The sequence below is a fragment of the Ostrinia nubilalis genome, chromosome 29 (genome assembly GCF_963855985.1).
Source record: "Ostrinia nubilalis chromosome 29, ilOstNubi1.1, whole genome shotgun sequence".
Taxonomy (NCBI): domain Eukaryota; kingdom Metazoa; phylum Arthropoda; class Insecta; order Lepidoptera; family Crambidae; genus Ostrinia; species Ostrinia nubilalis.
In genome coordinates, this window is record NC_087116.1 from 1,819,480 (window position 1) to 1,837,570 (window position 18,091).

At 46.6% G+C, this 18,091-nt stretch overlaps 1 protein-coding gene across 2 annotated transcripts in view; it reads left to right on the top strand.

Annotated features, from left to right (window-relative positions):
- LOC135085698 (acetyl-CoA carboxylase) overlaps positions 1–18,091 on the top strand; it is a 129,154-nt gene that overhangs the window by 53,705 nt on the left and 57,358 nt on the right. For both annotated transcript variants that reach the window (XM_063980510.1, XM_063980512.1), the window contains 9 exons: positions 1,225–1,398; positions 4,153–4,315; positions 4,980–5,142; positions 7,676–7,820; positions 12,551–12,660; positions 13,513–13,679; positions 14,578–14,789; positions 15,714–15,819; positions 17,283–17,420. In XM_063980510.1, coding sequence (XP_063836580.1) covers positions 1,225–1,398; positions 4,153–4,315; positions 4,980–5,142; positions 7,676–7,820; positions 12,551–12,660; positions 13,513–13,679; positions 14,578–14,789; positions 15,714–15,819; positions 17,283–17,420 — 1,378 coding nt within the window. The remainder of the gene's footprint in view (positions 1–1,224; positions 1,399–4,152; positions 4,316–4,979; positions 5,143–7,675; positions 7,821–12,550; positions 12,661–13,512; positions 13,680–14,577; positions 14,790–15,713; positions 15,820–17,282; positions 17,421–18,091) is intronic.

The following is an 18,091-nucleotide window of genomic DNA, read 5'->3' on the forward strand; positions in this document are numbered from 1 at the left end:
CGCCGAAAAAAGATTTGTTCAAATCGGTTCATAATTGGCGGAGTTATCGCGTAACAAACATAGAAAAAAAAAAAAAAACATACGGGTCGAATTGAGAACCTCCTCCTTTTTTTTGAAGTCGGTTGAAAAAGAGATGCGTGATACCGTCGTCGTCACGTCAAAAAGAATCATTTTTGCAACTATTTGACAGTTCAGAGGCATGCAATGGCACGCTAAAAATTTGAACTCTGATATATTTTCTGAATTTACGTGAGTGCAACAGTGTATGTCTATGAGAAATAGTGCTTCAGAAACGTGATGACTGGTTCAGTGATTGATTTATTGTACAAAACAGTGAAATAATCCTAACACTGACACAAGTGTTATCCAAAATCGGTTTCGTTTGACAGCTCGTTGTTGTTGCTCTATTCCAAAGGAATATTAACTTTGTTTCAGCCATGGGACGTCCACTTTTGAATTATAGCTAGGCCTCCCCGAATGATTTCCATATTAAACGGTTTCTCCTCCATATGTGTCTAGTAAATTAGAGAGGGTCGTGCTCCTACAGTGGTAATGACAATTATAACAGTTCAGCTACATGTTGGTATCAACGTCATCATCATTGGGTTGTTCAGAAGATATCGCTGTTTAACGATAAGACCGCCAAAATTATTTCGTGTCTTTTCTTTCATGCGGGTGTCTATGGGCGACGGTATTCACTTACCTCCTGTCACATAAAAAATACGGGCGTTAGACTCGCCGCTAACTACAGATTTTAGTCGGCCGATAGTTGAGCCCGATTCTAATTTCTATGAAGAATCAGCCTATACCAAATCGGTGTAATGTGCGCACTTTCATACATGTCCATTGTCCATACGGATTAACAGCCTGATCCAACTATCAGCCGACAAAAAGTCTGTGGTTAGGCTAACTAAATCATCGGTCCACTGAGTGGGAGACCTGCCTAAGAAGGGATTCCGTGATCGACTCTCAAAAACGTATAGATCGTTTCATCCATGAAGACACGCCCACCAATTTTTGGTCTCGGTCGCGCGGGGTGCGGGAGTTTGATCCGAGCAATCCGAGCGTCATTATTGTAGTGTGCGTGAATACTAGAATAATTTAGCGTGTACCGATAATACTCAAACATTAACGGAAGAATGGTGAAGCGCGTTTTCGTGGATGAAACTATCTAACTCATTTTGAATGTCAGTAAAAATAATGTTTTAAACTTTTTCTCCCCAGGCCGCCGTCCGCCTAGCCAAGATGGTCGGCTACGTCAGCGCCGGAACAGTAGAATACCTGTACGAGCCGGCCACAGGCCAGTACTACTTCCTGGAGCTGAATCCGCGGCTGCAGGTCGAGCATCCGTGCACTGAGATGGTGGCCGACGTCAACCTGCCCGCCGCGCAGCTGCAGGTGAGGAGTGCCTCAGTTAGCAGGCAGAGTGGGCTGAGGAGGCCCTGAGTGGGCTGAGGAGGCCCTGAGTGGGCTGAGGAGGCCCTGAGTGGGCTGAGGAGGCCCTGAGTAGTTTAAGAAACCCCTAAGTAGACTAAGAAGCCCCTAAGTAGAATATGACCCTAGGTTGACTAAGAAGACCCTAAGTAGAATATGACCCTAGGTTGACTAAGAAGACCCTAAGTAGACTAAAAAGACCCTAAGAAGACTAAGAAGACCCTAAAGTGACTAAGAAGCCCCTAAGTAGACTGAGGAGACTGAGTAGACTCTAAGTAGACTATGAAGACCCTTAGTAGACTAAAAAGACCCTAAGTAGACCAAAAAGACACTTAGTAAACTAAGAAGACACTTAGTAGACTAAGAAGACACTTAGTAAACTAAGAAGCCCCTCAGTAGACTAAGAAGCCCCTAAGTAATGGATGGTGGCCGACGTCAACCTGCCCGCCGCGCAGCTGCAGGTGAGGACTGACCGGGACCGGGAGACCGGGAGAAGACCGAGTAGACCGCGAGCAGACCGACATCAGTGTGAGTGGGCTGAGGAGGCCCTGAGTGGGCTGAGGAGGCCCTGAGTGAAGTAGGCTAAGAAGAATCTAAAGTGACTAAGAAGATCCTTAGACCCTTAGAAGACCCTTAGACCCTTAGAAGGCCCTAAGTAGGCTAAGAAAACCCTAAGTAGGCTAAGAAGACCCTAAGTAGACTAAGAAGCCCCTAAGTAGACTAAGAAGACCCTAAGTAGACTAAGAAGACCCTAAGTAGACTAAGAAGACCCTAAGTAGACTAAGAAGACCCTAAGTAGACTAAGAAGACCCTAAGTAGACTAAGAAGACCCTTAGTAGACTAAGAAGACCCTAAGTAGACTGAGGAGACTGAGTAGACTCTAAGTAGACTATGAAGACCCTTAGTAGACTAAAAAGACCCTAAGTAGACCAAAAAGACACTTAGTAAACTAAGAAGACACTTAGTAGACTAAGAAGACACTTAGTAAACTAAGAAGCCCCTCAGTAGACTAAGAAGCCCCTAAGTAATGGATGGTGGCCGACGTCAACCTGCCCGCCGCGCAGCTGCAGGTGAGGACTGACCGGGACCGGGAGACCGGGAGAAGACCGAGTAGACCGCGAGCAGACAGACATCGCTATAAGTGTGAGTGGGCTGAGGAGGCCCTGAGTGGGCTGAGGAGGCCCCGAGTGGGCTGAGGAGGCCCTGAGTGGGCTGAGGAGGCCCCGAGTGGGCTGAGGAGGCCCCGAGTGGGCTGAGGAGGCCCTGAGTGGGCTGAGGAGGCCCCGAGTGGGCTGAGGAGGCCCCGAGTGGGCTGAGGAGGCCCTGAGTGGGCTGAGGAGGCCCCGAGTGGGCTGAGGAGGCCCTGAGTGGGCTGAGGAGGCCCTGAGTGGGCTGAGGAGGCCCCGAGTGGGCTGAGGAGGCCCCGAGTGGGCTGAGGAGGCCCCGAGTGGGCTGAGGAGGCCCCGAGTGGGCTGAGGAGGCCCCGAGTGGGCTGAGGAGGCCCCGAGTGGGCTGAGGAGGCCCCGAGTGGGCTGAGGAGGCCCCGAGTGGGCTGAGGAGGCCCCGAGTGGGCTGAGGAGGCCCCGAGTGGGCTGAGGAGGCCCCGAGTGGGCTGAGGAGGCCCCGAGTGGGCTGAGGAGGCCCTGAGTGGGCTGAGGAGGCCCCGAGTGGGCTGAGGAGGCCCTGAGTGGGCTGAGGAGGCCCTGAGTGGGCTGAGGAGGCCCTGAGTGGGCTGAGGAGGCCCTGAGTGGGCTGAGGAGGCCCTGAGTGGGCTGAGGAGGCCCCGAGTGGGCTGAGGAGGCCCCGAGTGGGCTGAGGAGGCCCTGAGTGGGCTGAGGAGGCCCCGAGTGGGCTGAGGAGGCCCTGAGTGGGCTGAGGAGGCCCTGAGTGGGCTGAGGAGGCCCTGAGTGGGCTGAGGAGGCCCTGAGTGGGCTGAGGAGGCCCTGAGTGGGCTGAGGAGACCCTTAGTAGACTGAGGAGACCCTGAGCAGGCTGAGGAGACCCTAAGCAGACCGAGTACACTATAAGTATAAGTAGGCTAAGGAGACCCTGAGTAGACCGCGAGTAGACCGGGAGAAGACCGAGTAGACCGTGACAAAGTTAAAAAGACTGAAAAGACCGTAAGTAGACTGAGAAGATCCTATTAGACCGTGATTAGACAGAGATCGTGGCCGATGCCACTGGGAGACTGGGACAAGGAGAGACTGAGAGACCGTGGGGAGACTGAGGAAACTGCGAGGAGACCGTGAGTAGACTAAGGAGACCGCGACGAGACTTAGAAGACGGACAATAGACTGGATAGAATAGTAAATGGACTGAGAAAACTTCCACTTCAAGTATATCAAAGAGACCTATTTGCACGAGTAGGCCGTCAGTCAATAGATTGGGTAGACTGAATAATGCAAAAAACAATACTATGAAAAGCCCTGAAAAGAGTTTCCCTAGAGTAGGCGCACACCGTTGATTTTTAGTTGGCCGATAGTTGTGCCCGATTTTAAATTGTATGAAGAATCGGCCAAATTAAATCGGCGTAGTGTGCGCACTCTCATACATGCCCATACTGATCAACTGCCCGACTAAACTATCGGCCGACGAAAAATCAACGGTGTGCGCCTACTCTTACAGTTATTTGTTCCCTATCCTTAACTAAGTGATGTTCATCGTAATAAATGTTTCTTTCTTTCTTTCTTAATAAATAATTTCATTTCTCCTACACAGATCGCCATGGGTCTCCCTCTGTACCACATCAAAGACATCCGCCTCCTCTACGGGGAATCCCCATGGGGCATGACCCAGCTGGATTTCGACGAGCCCAAGCAAAGACCTTCACCATGGGGCCACGTCATCGCAGCTAGGATCACCTCGGAGAACCCTGATGAAGGTAAATTCCCACTCGTTCCCACCTGCAACTCCTGTGTAGCCAGGATCTACAGCTTGACCGCCAATAACCCAACCAGTGAAGGTCAAGTTCGACCGACCGTATCCTCGAGGCGGTCAGTATGAAGTTCTTTGTATGAATCTCCATACTGCAACGCACACTTATCCGCACCGTAACGTAACCGCCTCGCCTCGCGGTTGACAACGCGCGAACGGCGATGACAGCTCGAAAGGCGATACGGTGTTGATCCCTTTCCGAGTTGATATGTCTGCTATGACCTTTAAGCACCAATCCACCCACAAGATGGACCGACGATCTCAGAGAGGTAGAAGGAAGGCGCTGGATGCAGGCCGCTACCAACCGGGCGATGTGGAAATAAATAGTAATAAACAAACTTAACTTTGCAGTTAGTCCACACCTTCTTCAATTCTAGCCAACTGCACACCTAAGAGTAGGCGCACACTGTTGATTTTTAGTTGGCCGATAGTTGTGTCCGATTTTAAATTGTATGAAGAATCGGCCAAATCGAATCGGCGCAGTGTGCGCACTTCCATACATGCCCATACTGATCAACTGCACGACTAAACTATCGGCTGACGAAATATCAACAGTGTGCGCCTACTCTAAGTTTGTATGCTCAAAACTTAACTTTCCTTTATACCCCCAGGTTTCAAGCCATCGTCTGGTACAGTGCAAGAGCTGAACTTCAGGTCTTCTAAGAACGTGTGGGGTTACTTCAGTGTGGCCGCTTCTGGTGGCCTCCACGAGTTCGCCGATTCTCAGTTCGGACACTGCTTCTCTTGGGGCGAGACTAGGGAGCAAGCTAGAGAGTGAGTAGATAGATAGAGACCAAGATTAGATAGAAAGACCAAAAAGATAGATAGAGGATAGAGCAACGCTGTATTTTAGGGGGAGACCAGAGCAGGCTAGAGTGTATAGTCTGGTCTCTGAGTGAGCACGTAGAATTTTGTCCAATGACCCCAAGCTACCCATCGCTCGCGCGTAATTATATTGCTGTTGGGGTCATTGGACAAAATTCTACGTGCTCCCAGACCAGACTTTAGACAGAGAGATAGAAAGATACTTCAGTGTGTCTTCAGTGTGTTCTCGGGTGGTTTCCAAGAGTTCGCCGATTCTCAGTTCGGACACTGCTTCTCTTGGGGGGAGACTAGAGAGCAGGCTAGAGAGTAAGTGATAGAAAGATAGACCAAAGAGCATACCAGAGAACGAGTAGATAGAGTATTGATCAAAGCTGTATCTTATAGGGGACCTGAGAAAATCGAAAAGTAATTAAAAAAGTAGATAGACAGGTTGTAGTTAGATAGTTGGAATCAGCAGATAGATAGAGAGTGGCTAAAGGCTGTCTCTTGGGGAGATACAAGAGAGCAGCCAGGATGTAGATAGATAAAGCCCGGTCTGTGACTCGTCCCAGTCTGTGACCAAGGAATAAAAGATAGCGCAAGATAGCGCAACGTTGTATCTTAGGTCAGAGCAAGTCAGAATGTAGATAGATGGTTAGATAGATAGATAGTTTCAATGTAGCTCCTTCAAGAGACCTCCACAAATTCCACTGCTTCTCTTGGGGAAGCCAGATAGAGAATGAGTAGATAGATAGAGACCAAGATTAGATAGAAAGACCAAAGAGGTAGATAGAGGATAGCGCAACGTTGTATTTTAGGGAGAGACCAGAGCAGGCTAAAGTGTAGATATAGTCCGGTCTGTGAGCACGTAGAATTTTGTCCAATGACCCCAAGCTACCCATCCTTATCGCTCGCGCGTAATTGTATTGCTGTCGCGACTGTGCGACGGGCGCCCGTAGTGAGTGTGCGAGCGCGACAGCAACATAATTACGCGCGAGCGATAAGGATGGGTAGCTTGGGGTCATTGGACAAAATTCTTCGTGCTCCCAGACCAGACTTTAGACAGAGAGATAGAAAGATACTTCAGTGTGGCCGCCTCGGGTGGTTTCCAAGAGTTCGCCGATTCTCAGTTCGGACACTGCTTCTCTTGGGGCGAGACTAGGGAGCAGGCTAGAGAGTGAGTAGATAGATAGATAGATAGATAGACCAAAGAGCATACCAGAGAACGAGTAGATAGAGTACGTATTGATCAAAGATGTATCTTATAGGGGACCTGAGAAAATCGAAAAGTAAATAGACAGGTTGTAGTTAGATAGTTGGAATCAGTAGATAGATAGAGAGTGGCTAAAGGCTGTCTCTTGGGGAGATACAAGAGAGCAGGCCAGGATGCAGATAGATAAAGCCCTGTCTGTGACTCGTCCCGGTCTGTGACCCGTCGCGACTGTGCGACGGGCGCCCGTAGTGAGTGTGCGAGCGCGACAGCAACATAATTACGCGCGAGCGATAAGGATTGGTAGCTTGGGGTCATTGGACAAAATTCTACGTGCTCAGAGACCAGGCTTTAGATAGACAGAGAGATAGATAGATACTTTAGTGTGGCCGCCTCGGTTGGTCTCCAAGAGTTCGCCGATTATTATCAGTTCGGACACTGCTTCTCTTGGGGCGAGACTAGGGAGCAGGCTAGAGAGTGAGTAAATGGATAGAGAGATAGATAATAGCCCAATGGTGTCGATGTCAAACTGCTGTTGTCGTGCTTCAAGGAATACTATAACCCCCTGACCGCTAGACTAGTAATTAGTGCTCACACAAAATAGTAAGACATACTATTTTACATCGGTCAGGGGTTTCCTGTAAAGGTAAAGTTCTAGCCGGCTTTGATCGTTTAGGGATAAAGCAACCAGGTTTACACCCCTGGTTCACACTACATTATAAATAGCCCAAAAGTGCCAGACTAGCCCAATCGTGATCCGAGGAACGTGGGTTCGATCCCCGCTACTGCTCGAATATTCTTGTGAACGCACTCGCAACACAAGTATTATTTAGCTAACCACCAGAGTTAATTGGTTAAAAAAATCTACATCTGTTTTACTTTTCTAAGGCACGGTTTCCACTAAGGCGGAGCTGAGCGGAGATGAGAGATGTGTTTTGAATCACCAATCAGATTTCATGATTTCCACATCTCATCTTTCCGCTTTTCTCTGCTTTGCTTTGGTGGAAATAACCTACTAGCTACACCGCACCGAAAACCGGGCCTAAGCGAGATAATAATCGACAGTTACTATTCCCACCACTGCAACTCCTGTGTAGCCAAGATCTACAGCTTGACCGGCTCAAAAACCCAACCAATGAAGGTCAAGTTGAACTGTCATTGGACCCGCAACGAAATTAATCAGAAGAACATAGGAGGAGTTCCAAATTAACCTTAATCGACAGTTATTCGCTTTGGGTAAAAAGCCTAATTCTCCGTAAAATATCGCGACTATATTTATCTATTGTTCCCCAGAAACCTGGTCATAGCCCTTAAAGAGCTGAGCATCCGCGGCGACTTCCGCACCACCGTCGAGTACCTCATCACGCTGCTGGAGACGGCCTCCTTCCAGGAGAACAACATCGACACCAGCTGGCTGGACGCGCTTATTGCTGAGCGGGTAAAGCTCATTTTACAACGACAAAGCTTCTCCAGGACGTCATTGATATAGATCGTTTCAATAAACAATACTCAATAAGTTTATTGCTTTCATAATAGTAATAGACGCGCCCCGCCAATGTTTGGTCTCGGTCGCGCGGGGTGCGGGAAGATTGATCCGAGCAATCCGAGCGGCATTATTGTAGTGTGCGTGTGCAATCACGGATCATTTAGCGTGTACCGATAACACTCAAACATTAGCGGAAGAATGGTGGGGCGCGTCTTCGTGGATGAAACGATCCATACCAGCTTGCTGGACGCGCTTATTGCTGAGAGGGTAAGGCTCATTTTACAACGAGAACGCTCATAGAGATCTAGAGATGCCAAATAATGCGCTGAGTTCTAAAACCAGTGTCATCATTGCTGAGATCGCAAGCAATGTATTCTGTTTTTGGGCATATTGCTGCGACACCGGCCCCGCCCCCTTTTCACATCTCCCTTTAGTTTCTGTGATCTGTGAGAAAGCTTGAAGGAGAACAACATCGACATCAGCTGGCTGGACGCGCTTATTGCTGAGAGGGTAAGGCTCATTTTACAACGATAAAGCTTCTCTAGGACTTCACTTTGATGATCGGTGAAGGTCGGATAGAAGAAGGAAGAAAGGAAGCAAGCTTCACCCAGAATCCCCAACTAAAGAGGAACTGACTTGACTATCTTAACTGTTGAAACAGAATAATGCTGTTAACACTGTTGTAATAGCGACAGACTTTGCTAAGATGGTGGTAGCCAGCCAGGCGGACTTAGAATAAGCCCTATCACCAACCAAACATAGTAGATACGAGTAATCTTCAACGGAGAAGCTCTTGGCCTGCATCTCACGATTCTCACGTGATGGAAAGTTTAACTGCCTCTATGGTAGTGGTAAGAGCTGACTCAGACCCAAAGGTCACTAGTTCGATTCCCAGTAGGGACAACAGTTCCGGCAGTTGGAGGTAAGATCGTCAGTTCCTCTGTGGTTGAGGATTCCAGGTGACGCTCGTTTTCTTCGGTCTGATCGTCACATCTCATAGCTACACCCAGATTCCTTAGTCACTGTTCTGTCGGAGGTAAGATAGCTACAGCCAGACTCCTTAGGGACCTGGTCATCGCCAAAGAGCTGAGCATCCGCGGCGACTTCCGCACCACCGTCGAGTACCTCATCACGCTGCTGGAGACGGCCTCCTTCCAGGAGAACAACATCGACACCAGCTGGCTGGACGCGCTTATTGCTGAGAGGGTAAGGCCCATTTTACAACGACAAAGCTCTGGACCTGATGGAAAGTGATGATCAGGTCGAAGGAGGAAGCGAGCTTGGCGACAAACTTAAGTAAGATGGTGGTAGCTAGCCAGGCGGACTTAGAACCAGCTCTACCACCAACCAAATCGTGAAGCTCTTGACCTGCATCTCACCTGATAGACAGTTTAACCGCCTCTGTGTTAGTAAGACCCCTGACTCATTGTTAGACCCAAAGTAACTGGGTTCGATTCCCAGCAGAGACAGAAACATTCTGTTCGGTTTAGTTGGCGGTAGGGCTTGTTCTAAGTCCTTTTGGCTAGCCCATTATCTTAGCTAAGTCTGTCGCCACAATAACAATATTACCAGCATTGTTCTGTTCCGTCAGTTGGAGGTAAGATCGCCAGTTCCTCTGTGGTTGAGGATTCCAGGTGACGCTCGTTTTCTTCGGTCTGATTATCACTTCTCATAGCTACACCCAGATTCCTTAGTCACTGTTCTGTCGGAGGTAAGACAGCTACAGCCAGACTCCTTAGGGACCTGGTCATCGCCAAAGAGCTGAGCATCCGCGGCGACTTCCGCACCACCGTCGAGTACCTCATCACGCTGCTGGAGACGGCCTCCTTCCAGGAGAACAACATCGACACCAGCTGACTGGACGCGCTTATTGCTGAGAGGGTAAGGCTCATTTTACAACGAGAAAGCTTTGAATGTGCTCATTATCCACTGCGGTTTCAGTACTCAACGTTCGAATAATCTCTAGTACTATGCAAGCAATGTAAACTGTTTACACATATAACGTCGCTGCTGTCAGCATTGATGTCGCGAGCAATGTGTTCCGTTTTTGGGCATATTGTTGCGACACCGGCCCCGCCCCCTTTTCACATCTGCCTTTAGTTTCTGTGATCTGTGAGAAAGCTTGAAGGAGAACAACATCGACACCAGCTGGCTGGACGCGCTTATTGCTGAGAGGGTAAGGTCCATTTTCATGGTTACCTGGTCTTACCAGACCACCTGATTAAGACCCAGAGTTCCCGAGTTCAATACCTAGAGGAGACAGCATTTTCTACTTAGTTTGGCCAGGTTCCAAGGCCCGTTTCCACCGCTTTTTGCTGAGCGGGTAAGGTCCATTTTACAACGACAAAGCTCTGGACCTGATGGAAAGTGATGATCAGGTCGAAGGAGGAAGCGAGCTTGGCGACAAACTTAAGTAAGATGGTGGTAGCTAGCCAGGCGGACTTAGAACCAGCCCTACCACCAACCAAATCGTGAAGCTCTTGACCTGCATCTCACCTGATAGACAGTTTAACCGCCTCTGTGTTAGTAAGACCCCTGACTCATTGTTAGACCCAAAGTAACTGGGTTCGATTCCCAGCAGAGACAGAAACATTCTGTTCGGTTTAGTTGGCGGTAGGGTTTGTTCTAAGTCCTTCTGGCTAGCCCATTATCTTAGCTAAGTCTGTCGCCACAATAACAATATTACCAGCATTGTTCTGTTCCGTCAGTTGGAGGTAAGATAGTCAGTTTCTGCTTGATTGCGGGTTCCAGGTGACGCTCGTTTTCTTCGGTCTGATCGTCACATCTCATAGCTACACCCAGATTCCTTAGTCACTGTTCTGTCGGAGGTAAGACAGCTACAGCCAGACTCCTTAGGGACCTGGTCATCGCCAAAGAGCTGAGCATCCGCGGCGACTTCCGCACCACCGTCGAGTACCTCATCACGCTGCTGGAGACGGCCTCCTTCCAGGAGAACAACATCGACACCAGCTGGCTGGACGCGCTTATTGCTGAGAGGGTAAGGCCCATTTTACAACGACAAAGCTCTGGACCTGATGGAAAGTGATGATCAGGTCGAAGGAGGAAGCGAGCTTGGCGACAAACTTAAGTAAGATGATGGTAGCTAGCCAGGCGGACTTAGAACAAGCCCTACCACCAACCAAATCGTGAAGCTCTTGACCTGCATCTCACCTGATAGACAGTATAACCGCCTCTGTGTTGGTAAGACCCCTGACTCATTGTTAGACCCAAAGTAACCGGGTTCGATTCCCAGCAGAGACAGAAACATTCTGTTCGGTTTAGTTGGCGGTAGGGCTTGTTCTAAGTCCTTCTGGCTAGCCCATTATCTTAGCTAAGTCTGTCGCCACAATAACAATATTACCAGCATTGTTCTGTTCCGTCAGTTGGAGGTAAGATAGTCAGATAGATTGTGGGTTCCAGGTGACGCTCATTTTCTTCGGTCTGATCGTCACATCTCATAGCTACACCCAGATTCCTTAGTCACTGTTCTGTCGGAGGTAAGACAGCTACAGCCAGACTCCTTAGGGACCTGGTCATCGCCAAAGAGCTGAGCATCCGCGGTGACTTCCGCACCACCATCGAGTACCTCATCACGCTGCTGGAGACGGCCTCCTTCCAGGAGAACAACATCGACACCAGCTGGCTGGACGCGCTTATTGCTGAGCGGGTAAGGCTCATTTTACAACGAGAAAGCTTTGAATGTGCTCATTATCCACTGCGGTATCATTACTCAACGTTCGAATAATCTCTAGTACTATGCAAGCAATGTAAACTGTTTACACATAACGTCGCTGCTGTCAGCATTGATGTCGTGAGCAATGTGTTCCGTTTTTGGGCATATTGTTGCGACACCGGCCCCGCCCCCTTTTCACATCTCCCTTTAGTTTCTGTGATCTGTGAGAAAGCTTGAAGGAGAACAACATCGACACCAGCTGGATGGACGCGCTTATTGCTGAGAGGGTAAGGCTCATTTTACAACGACGAAGCTTCTCCAGGACTTCACTTTGATGATCGGTGAAGGTTGGATAGAAGAAGGAAGAAAGGAAGCAAGCTTCACCCAGAATCCCCAACTAAAGAGGAACTAACTTGACTATCTTACCTCCAACTGTTGGAACAGAATAATGCTGTTGACACTGCTGTAAAGGAGTCACTTAGCTAAGATGGTGGTAACTCTTGGCCTGCATCTCTCGTGATGGAAAGGAACCATCTGACTCAGACCCAGAGGTCCCGGGTTTGATTCCCAGAGGAGACATTTCTGCTCGGTTTGGTTAGTAAGTCTCTTATAAGTTCGCCTGGCTAGCTACCACCATCTTAGCTAAATTTGTCGCCATAACAACAATGTTCAAAGCAGGAACTCGCTTCTTTTTTCGAACAGAAAAATGTGCCTCCACTGGGAATCGAATCGGGACCTCTGGGTCTGAAACGGGTGACCACTTGACCACCTTTGCTTTGTCACCTGTCATCCGCTTTGCACTGGAGGGAAGTCGAACCTTAACTTCGAACTGATTAATTTTGTTGCGGGTCCAATGACAGTTTAACTTTCCCCCGGGACAAACTTGACCTTCACTGGTTGGGTTATTGGCGGTCAAGCTGTAGATCCTGGCTACACAGGAGTTGCAGCGGTGGGAACGAGGGGTGGGAATACTCCCATATTAAAAAAAACTATGTTATTTCTTTCGCAGGTACAATCAGAGAAGCCGGACATCATGCTCGGAGTCCTCTGCGGATCCATTCTGATCGCAGACAGCATCATCACAGCGCACCTGCAGGAGTTCAAGAGCGGCCTTGAGAAGTTAGTTTGTTATTTAAAAAAAAGAAAAATCTTTGAATACATTTACATCATTAAAATAAATTATTACAAACATCACATCAAAGGAGAAAAGGAGAGAAAAAAATGTTGTCAAAAAGGTCATCCGCTTAGTATCATAAAACTAGCTAACACCACAAACTACTCGCACAAACCGCCTTACATTCAATGACTATAGAGCTAGCGTATAACTGAGGGAGTGCCTAAGGTACCTTAGTATGCTAATGACACGTCAGGGGTGACATAATAGGCTAGTTTCCTAAAAAAACTTTTCAATGAACACGTATATTTTTATTTATCAATCAAACAAGTAATTACGAAGTTATGTTCCTTTGAAGTTCCGCGTAACGTCACAAAGTGCTACACTTTTAACCACGCTTTGACGTCACGGGCCTCTTCTTTTGAACTTTAGCACGCCTCATCTCTTTCAATTTTCAATAGTTTCAAAAAGTGAACAATACGTGTCGAGTATTTTTTGGTAAGTTAACTGACGGACTAATTCAAACTCTTGCTTTTTTACCCAGGAAACATCCCTAGTCTAACTGATATTAATTTGACGTCACAAAAACACTGGGAAGTTCAAACCACAGGCACTGACTCAATGAGGGTTTTCGCGTGTGAAAGATCCGCTAGATGGCGGGACGTGGATGTGGGGTCTGACTGCTGTGTGATTGGTGGATTTTGACATATCTGTCAATGTCATGTCAAAAATAACCAATCATGCAGCATTTGGACCTTGCGTCTACGTATTGCCATCTGGCGGATTTTTCATACGCGAAAAAACTCATTATACGCCGAACCTGTAGTATCAATTCTAATTCTGTTCCTCATCCCCAGGGGTCAAATCCAAGGGTCCAGTCAGCTATCCAACTGCGTAGACGTGGAGCTGATCCACACGGGATCCAAGTACAAGGTCACAGCTACCAAGTCGGGGCCCACTTCTTATTTCCTCGCCATGAATGGTAGCTTTAAGGAGTTGGAGGTGCATAAGCTCACTGATGGGGGTAAGTTTAACGTCATTTTAACCGCAAATTCATTTAAGCTTTTAAGAGGAGAGCGTATCTTCACCTTAAAGGCCGGCAACGCACCTGTAACGCCCCTGGGTCTGCGGGTGTCTATGGGCGACGGTAATCACTTACCATCAGGTGATCCGTCTGCTCGTTTGCCTCCTGTCACATAAAAAAAAACAATTTCAGCCAGATCGTCGGTCCACCCAGTGGGAGGCCTGCTCACGCTACGTTTTCCGGCCCGTGGTCGCCACTCGAGAACTTTTCTGCCCCAACGGCCATCGTCTCTACGAGCTATGTGCCCCGCCCACTGCCAGTTGGTCTGGTGAAGGTCGCGGGAAGAACCTGGATGCGAGCAACGCAGGACCAGACGTTGTGGAAATCCTTGGGGAGACCTTTTACCGAAATAGTTTTGCGTAAAAACGAAACAGACAAATTCTTTCAAGAAGAGAGCGTACTTATACCTTAACCCCCGTATTAATAAAAAGTTACACCTAGGATGACTATGGATTAAAATGACATTTCCATACTAAATGATAATTTAAGCCAGAGTTCAGCTAGGGTGTAACGCACCTGTAACTCCCACGGGGCTGCGGGTGTCTATGGGCGGCGGTAATCACTTACTATCAGGTTATCCGTCACATCATCATCATCATCATCTCAGCCATAGGACGTCCACTGCTGAACATAGGCCTCCCCCAATGCTTTGCATGTTGCACGGTTGGTAGCGGCCTGGGTCCAGCGTCTTCCTGCTACCTTTATGATGTCGTCGGTCCACCTTGTGGGTGGACGTCCCACGCTGCGTTTTCCGTCCGTGATCCGTCTGCTCGTTTAAAAAAAAGACAAACAGATGCATTATGTACATAATAATATTGATTTAATTATTTCTCCCCAGGCACTCTCTTATCAGTTGACGGCGCGTCCTTCACCACCTACCTAAAAGACGAGGTAGACAAATACCGCATAGTCATCGGCAACCAGACGGTCGTCTTTGAGAAGGAGAAAGACCCGTCTAAACTCAGAGCGCCATCTGCCGGGAAACTGATCAACACGCTGGTGGAAGATGGCGGCCATGTGGAAAAGGGACAGCCGTACGCTGAGATTGAGGTGAGAGAGAGATGGGTGAGAGATATAACTCGAGTCAACGTTCGATAATGGGAAATGATGTATCTTTGGTCGCTTACCTAAAGTTTTAGCAAGATTGTATTCTTCTATCATTTGAATAACATTACGTTTAAACCGGTAATGGCGGCGGCCGGGTGGCGGGGAGCGGTATAAAATCACGTGAGTCTTTTAACCAATCAACGTACACCTTGCCTTTGTCGGATGATTTAACGGCAAGACGCCGTAAATTAATCAACTTACTAAAATACATACGTTAAATAGTACATTTCAAATGCCGTTTATTATTTTCCGAGAGTTGATCAACTACCTAGAAAATTGATCAACTTACGAGTCTTGTTATTTTCCGGTGACATATCCACCTGTAAAGGCATATATTTTAATATTGTACCTACTCAACACTGTATTATTGTTATATGTAAAGTTATATGTCGTTGGTGTATCTTTTTCAATAAATAAATAAATATACAGGTTGATTTTGTTATCAGTGTCCAAATTTTTAGGAGCGACTACCAGTACTCAAAGATTCGAATAAGCTTTAGTACTACGCAAGCAATGTAAAATGTTTACATTATGACGTCGCTGCTGTCATCATTGGTTTCACGAGCAATGTGTTCTGTTTTTGGGCATATTGCTGCGACACCGGCCCCGCCCCCTTGTCACATATCCCTTTAGTTTCTGTGATAATGGAAGAACTGACAATGGATCATTTTAACTTTGATTAGTTTTTTTACAGATCTCAGATTGAGATAGAGATAGCACATAGTGAAATGAAATGATTGTATAATGATGATGATTACGGAATATGAATTTATCAATAATCATGAATGATTAACCCAAACTATTTCAAAATGTGTTTCAATAAATCAGTTTTATTACTTATCTAACAACATCACCTTCCATCACCAGGTGATGAAAATGGTGATGACTCTGTCCGCGCCCGAATCCGGAAAGGTGACGTGGAACATCCGCCCTGGCGCTGTGTTGGATATGGGGACTCTTATGGGAACCCTTGGTAAGTAAAACCTCAAATTCAAATGTTCTTTATTGCTTCATGGTGGTATACAAAGTTCTTACTTATCCTAATAATCCTACTAATATCCTACTTTAATATTATAAATGTGAAAGTTTGTGAGGATGTCTGGATGTCTGAATGTCTGGATGTTTGTTACTCTTTCACGCAAAAACTACTGAACGGATTTTGATGAAACTTTACAGTATTATTGTTTATAACCCAGATTAACATATAGGCTATAATTTATGACGATCTGTGACAAACTAAATTTCACGCGGGTGAAGCCGAAACCTTAACTCTAAACTATATACGAAACTATTCCTTCTCGTTCTACAGTTTGACAGTAATATTGTTGCATTTATTCTTTATTTCTTTTTATGTGGTGTACAATAAAGAGTATTTATTATTATTATTATTATATTGTTTCTTAATTTATTTTCTCTCCTAAGAGGCAAATTTTAGGAGCACGGGCCGAAGCCAAATGCATCCCAATTACTTTAGTTTAAGCAATATTCAAAAACTTTCTTACTATCCTGCATGTATTCAGAATGGTCGCTTTCTGTATTAATTTATAAATAGTTGGGGCTATGTCCAAGGTGCGTAGGCTAGTGTGTAGCTGTCTAGGGATGACTCCCGTGGTGGAGATTACAATTGGAACTACTAAGACTGTGGTTACACGCCATTGCGTTCTGATTTCTATTGAAAGATCTCTGTACTTAGCTAGTTTTTCTGAGTGTGTAGTTTGTAAGTTGTGCGTATTGCATACTGCTATATCAATTAAATATACGGTCTTATTAGTTTTGTCATGTAAAGTTATATCGGGTCTATTGTAGTGGATTGTTTTATCAGTAATAATGGTTCTATCCCAGTATATTTTGTAATTTTCGTTGTCTAGAACTGTGTCAGGCTGGTATTTGTAATATGGAGTTTTTTGTGAAATGAATTGGAACTTAAACGCTAAATGTTGATGGATTATTGCTGCTACTTGGTCATGCCTATGTTTGTAGTCCGTTTGTACGATAGCTTTACACGCGCCTGTAATGTGCTGTATGTGCTCGGGGCTGCTATGGCATCGTCTGCATGTATCTGTAATATTATTATTGATAGTGCATAGATCGACTAATTAATCTATAATTCAAATCATCATTTCAGTCAATACCTAGTATCCGTTACCTAGTCGGTTGAAATGGTGAAATATAAACGGAGCCCTGTTAGTTTTTCTTAGTTGACTCCAGATATTTAATTGACAATTGAGTACCTAGAAAATTACAATCGATTATACTATCGCAAACTAATGCCGGTATGATCGTAGAATTATTTCCAACGTCCACGTGTAAAATTTTTTCAGTTTCTATCGCATAGAGCACCAGTAGAGGACGTTCTGGTGGTAGACGCTGGGAATAATCTTTGAGTAAACTAATATCGCTTGACTGTGAGTTTTAGACCAATTTATTTGTTCCCAGAACTCGACGACCCGTCCCTAGTGACGACAGCCGTGCCATACAAGGGCCAGTTCCCGATGGAAGACAACCCGCCAGTGTCGGAGAAACTGAATCATGCCCACAACAAATACAGGGCCATACTCGAAAACACGCTCGCTGGTAAGTTATAGTCATGTACAGTCAGTTAGATTGAGTTAGCGCCCAGTTAGCGCCACTGGCCAGTAAGGTTTAGTGACTATTTTCAGCTACTAGACTGCGCCACTGACTAGTAAGGTTTAGTGGCTATTTTCGCCCACCAACTGGCGCCAGTGGCCATTAAATTCTAGTGGCGTCAATTGGTTAGTGTCTATTTAGTGGCGAAAACAGATAAGTGATCAGTGTAGGTAGGTCTATCGCATCTGCATTAAGTGATGAGTGTAGAAGGACTAACGTTTACACTCACTAGTTGGCGCCATTCAGTTAGGTCTAGTAGCGTCAAAAGCTGTGCCATACAAGGGACAGTTCCCGATGGAAAACAACCCGCCGGTGTCGGAGAAACTGAACCACGCGCACAACAAATACAGAGCCATATTGCCAACTGGTGATCGCTGAGTGTAGAAGGACTAGCCTAGACTAGCTTATCTGCGTCCTCTAGTTGGCGCCACTAGACTAGTTGTAGACACGTAGAGAATTAGTACTCACCTGTTGGCGCCAATTGGGCGCAAATTCAGGCCAATTGGCGCCAACAAGTGAGTATTAAAGCCAGCGATAGGCAACAGGGTCATACAGAGCACTGATCCCGCAGTGGATAATAAGCACATATTTTGATTACTTTGTGTGTGTGATTTCTA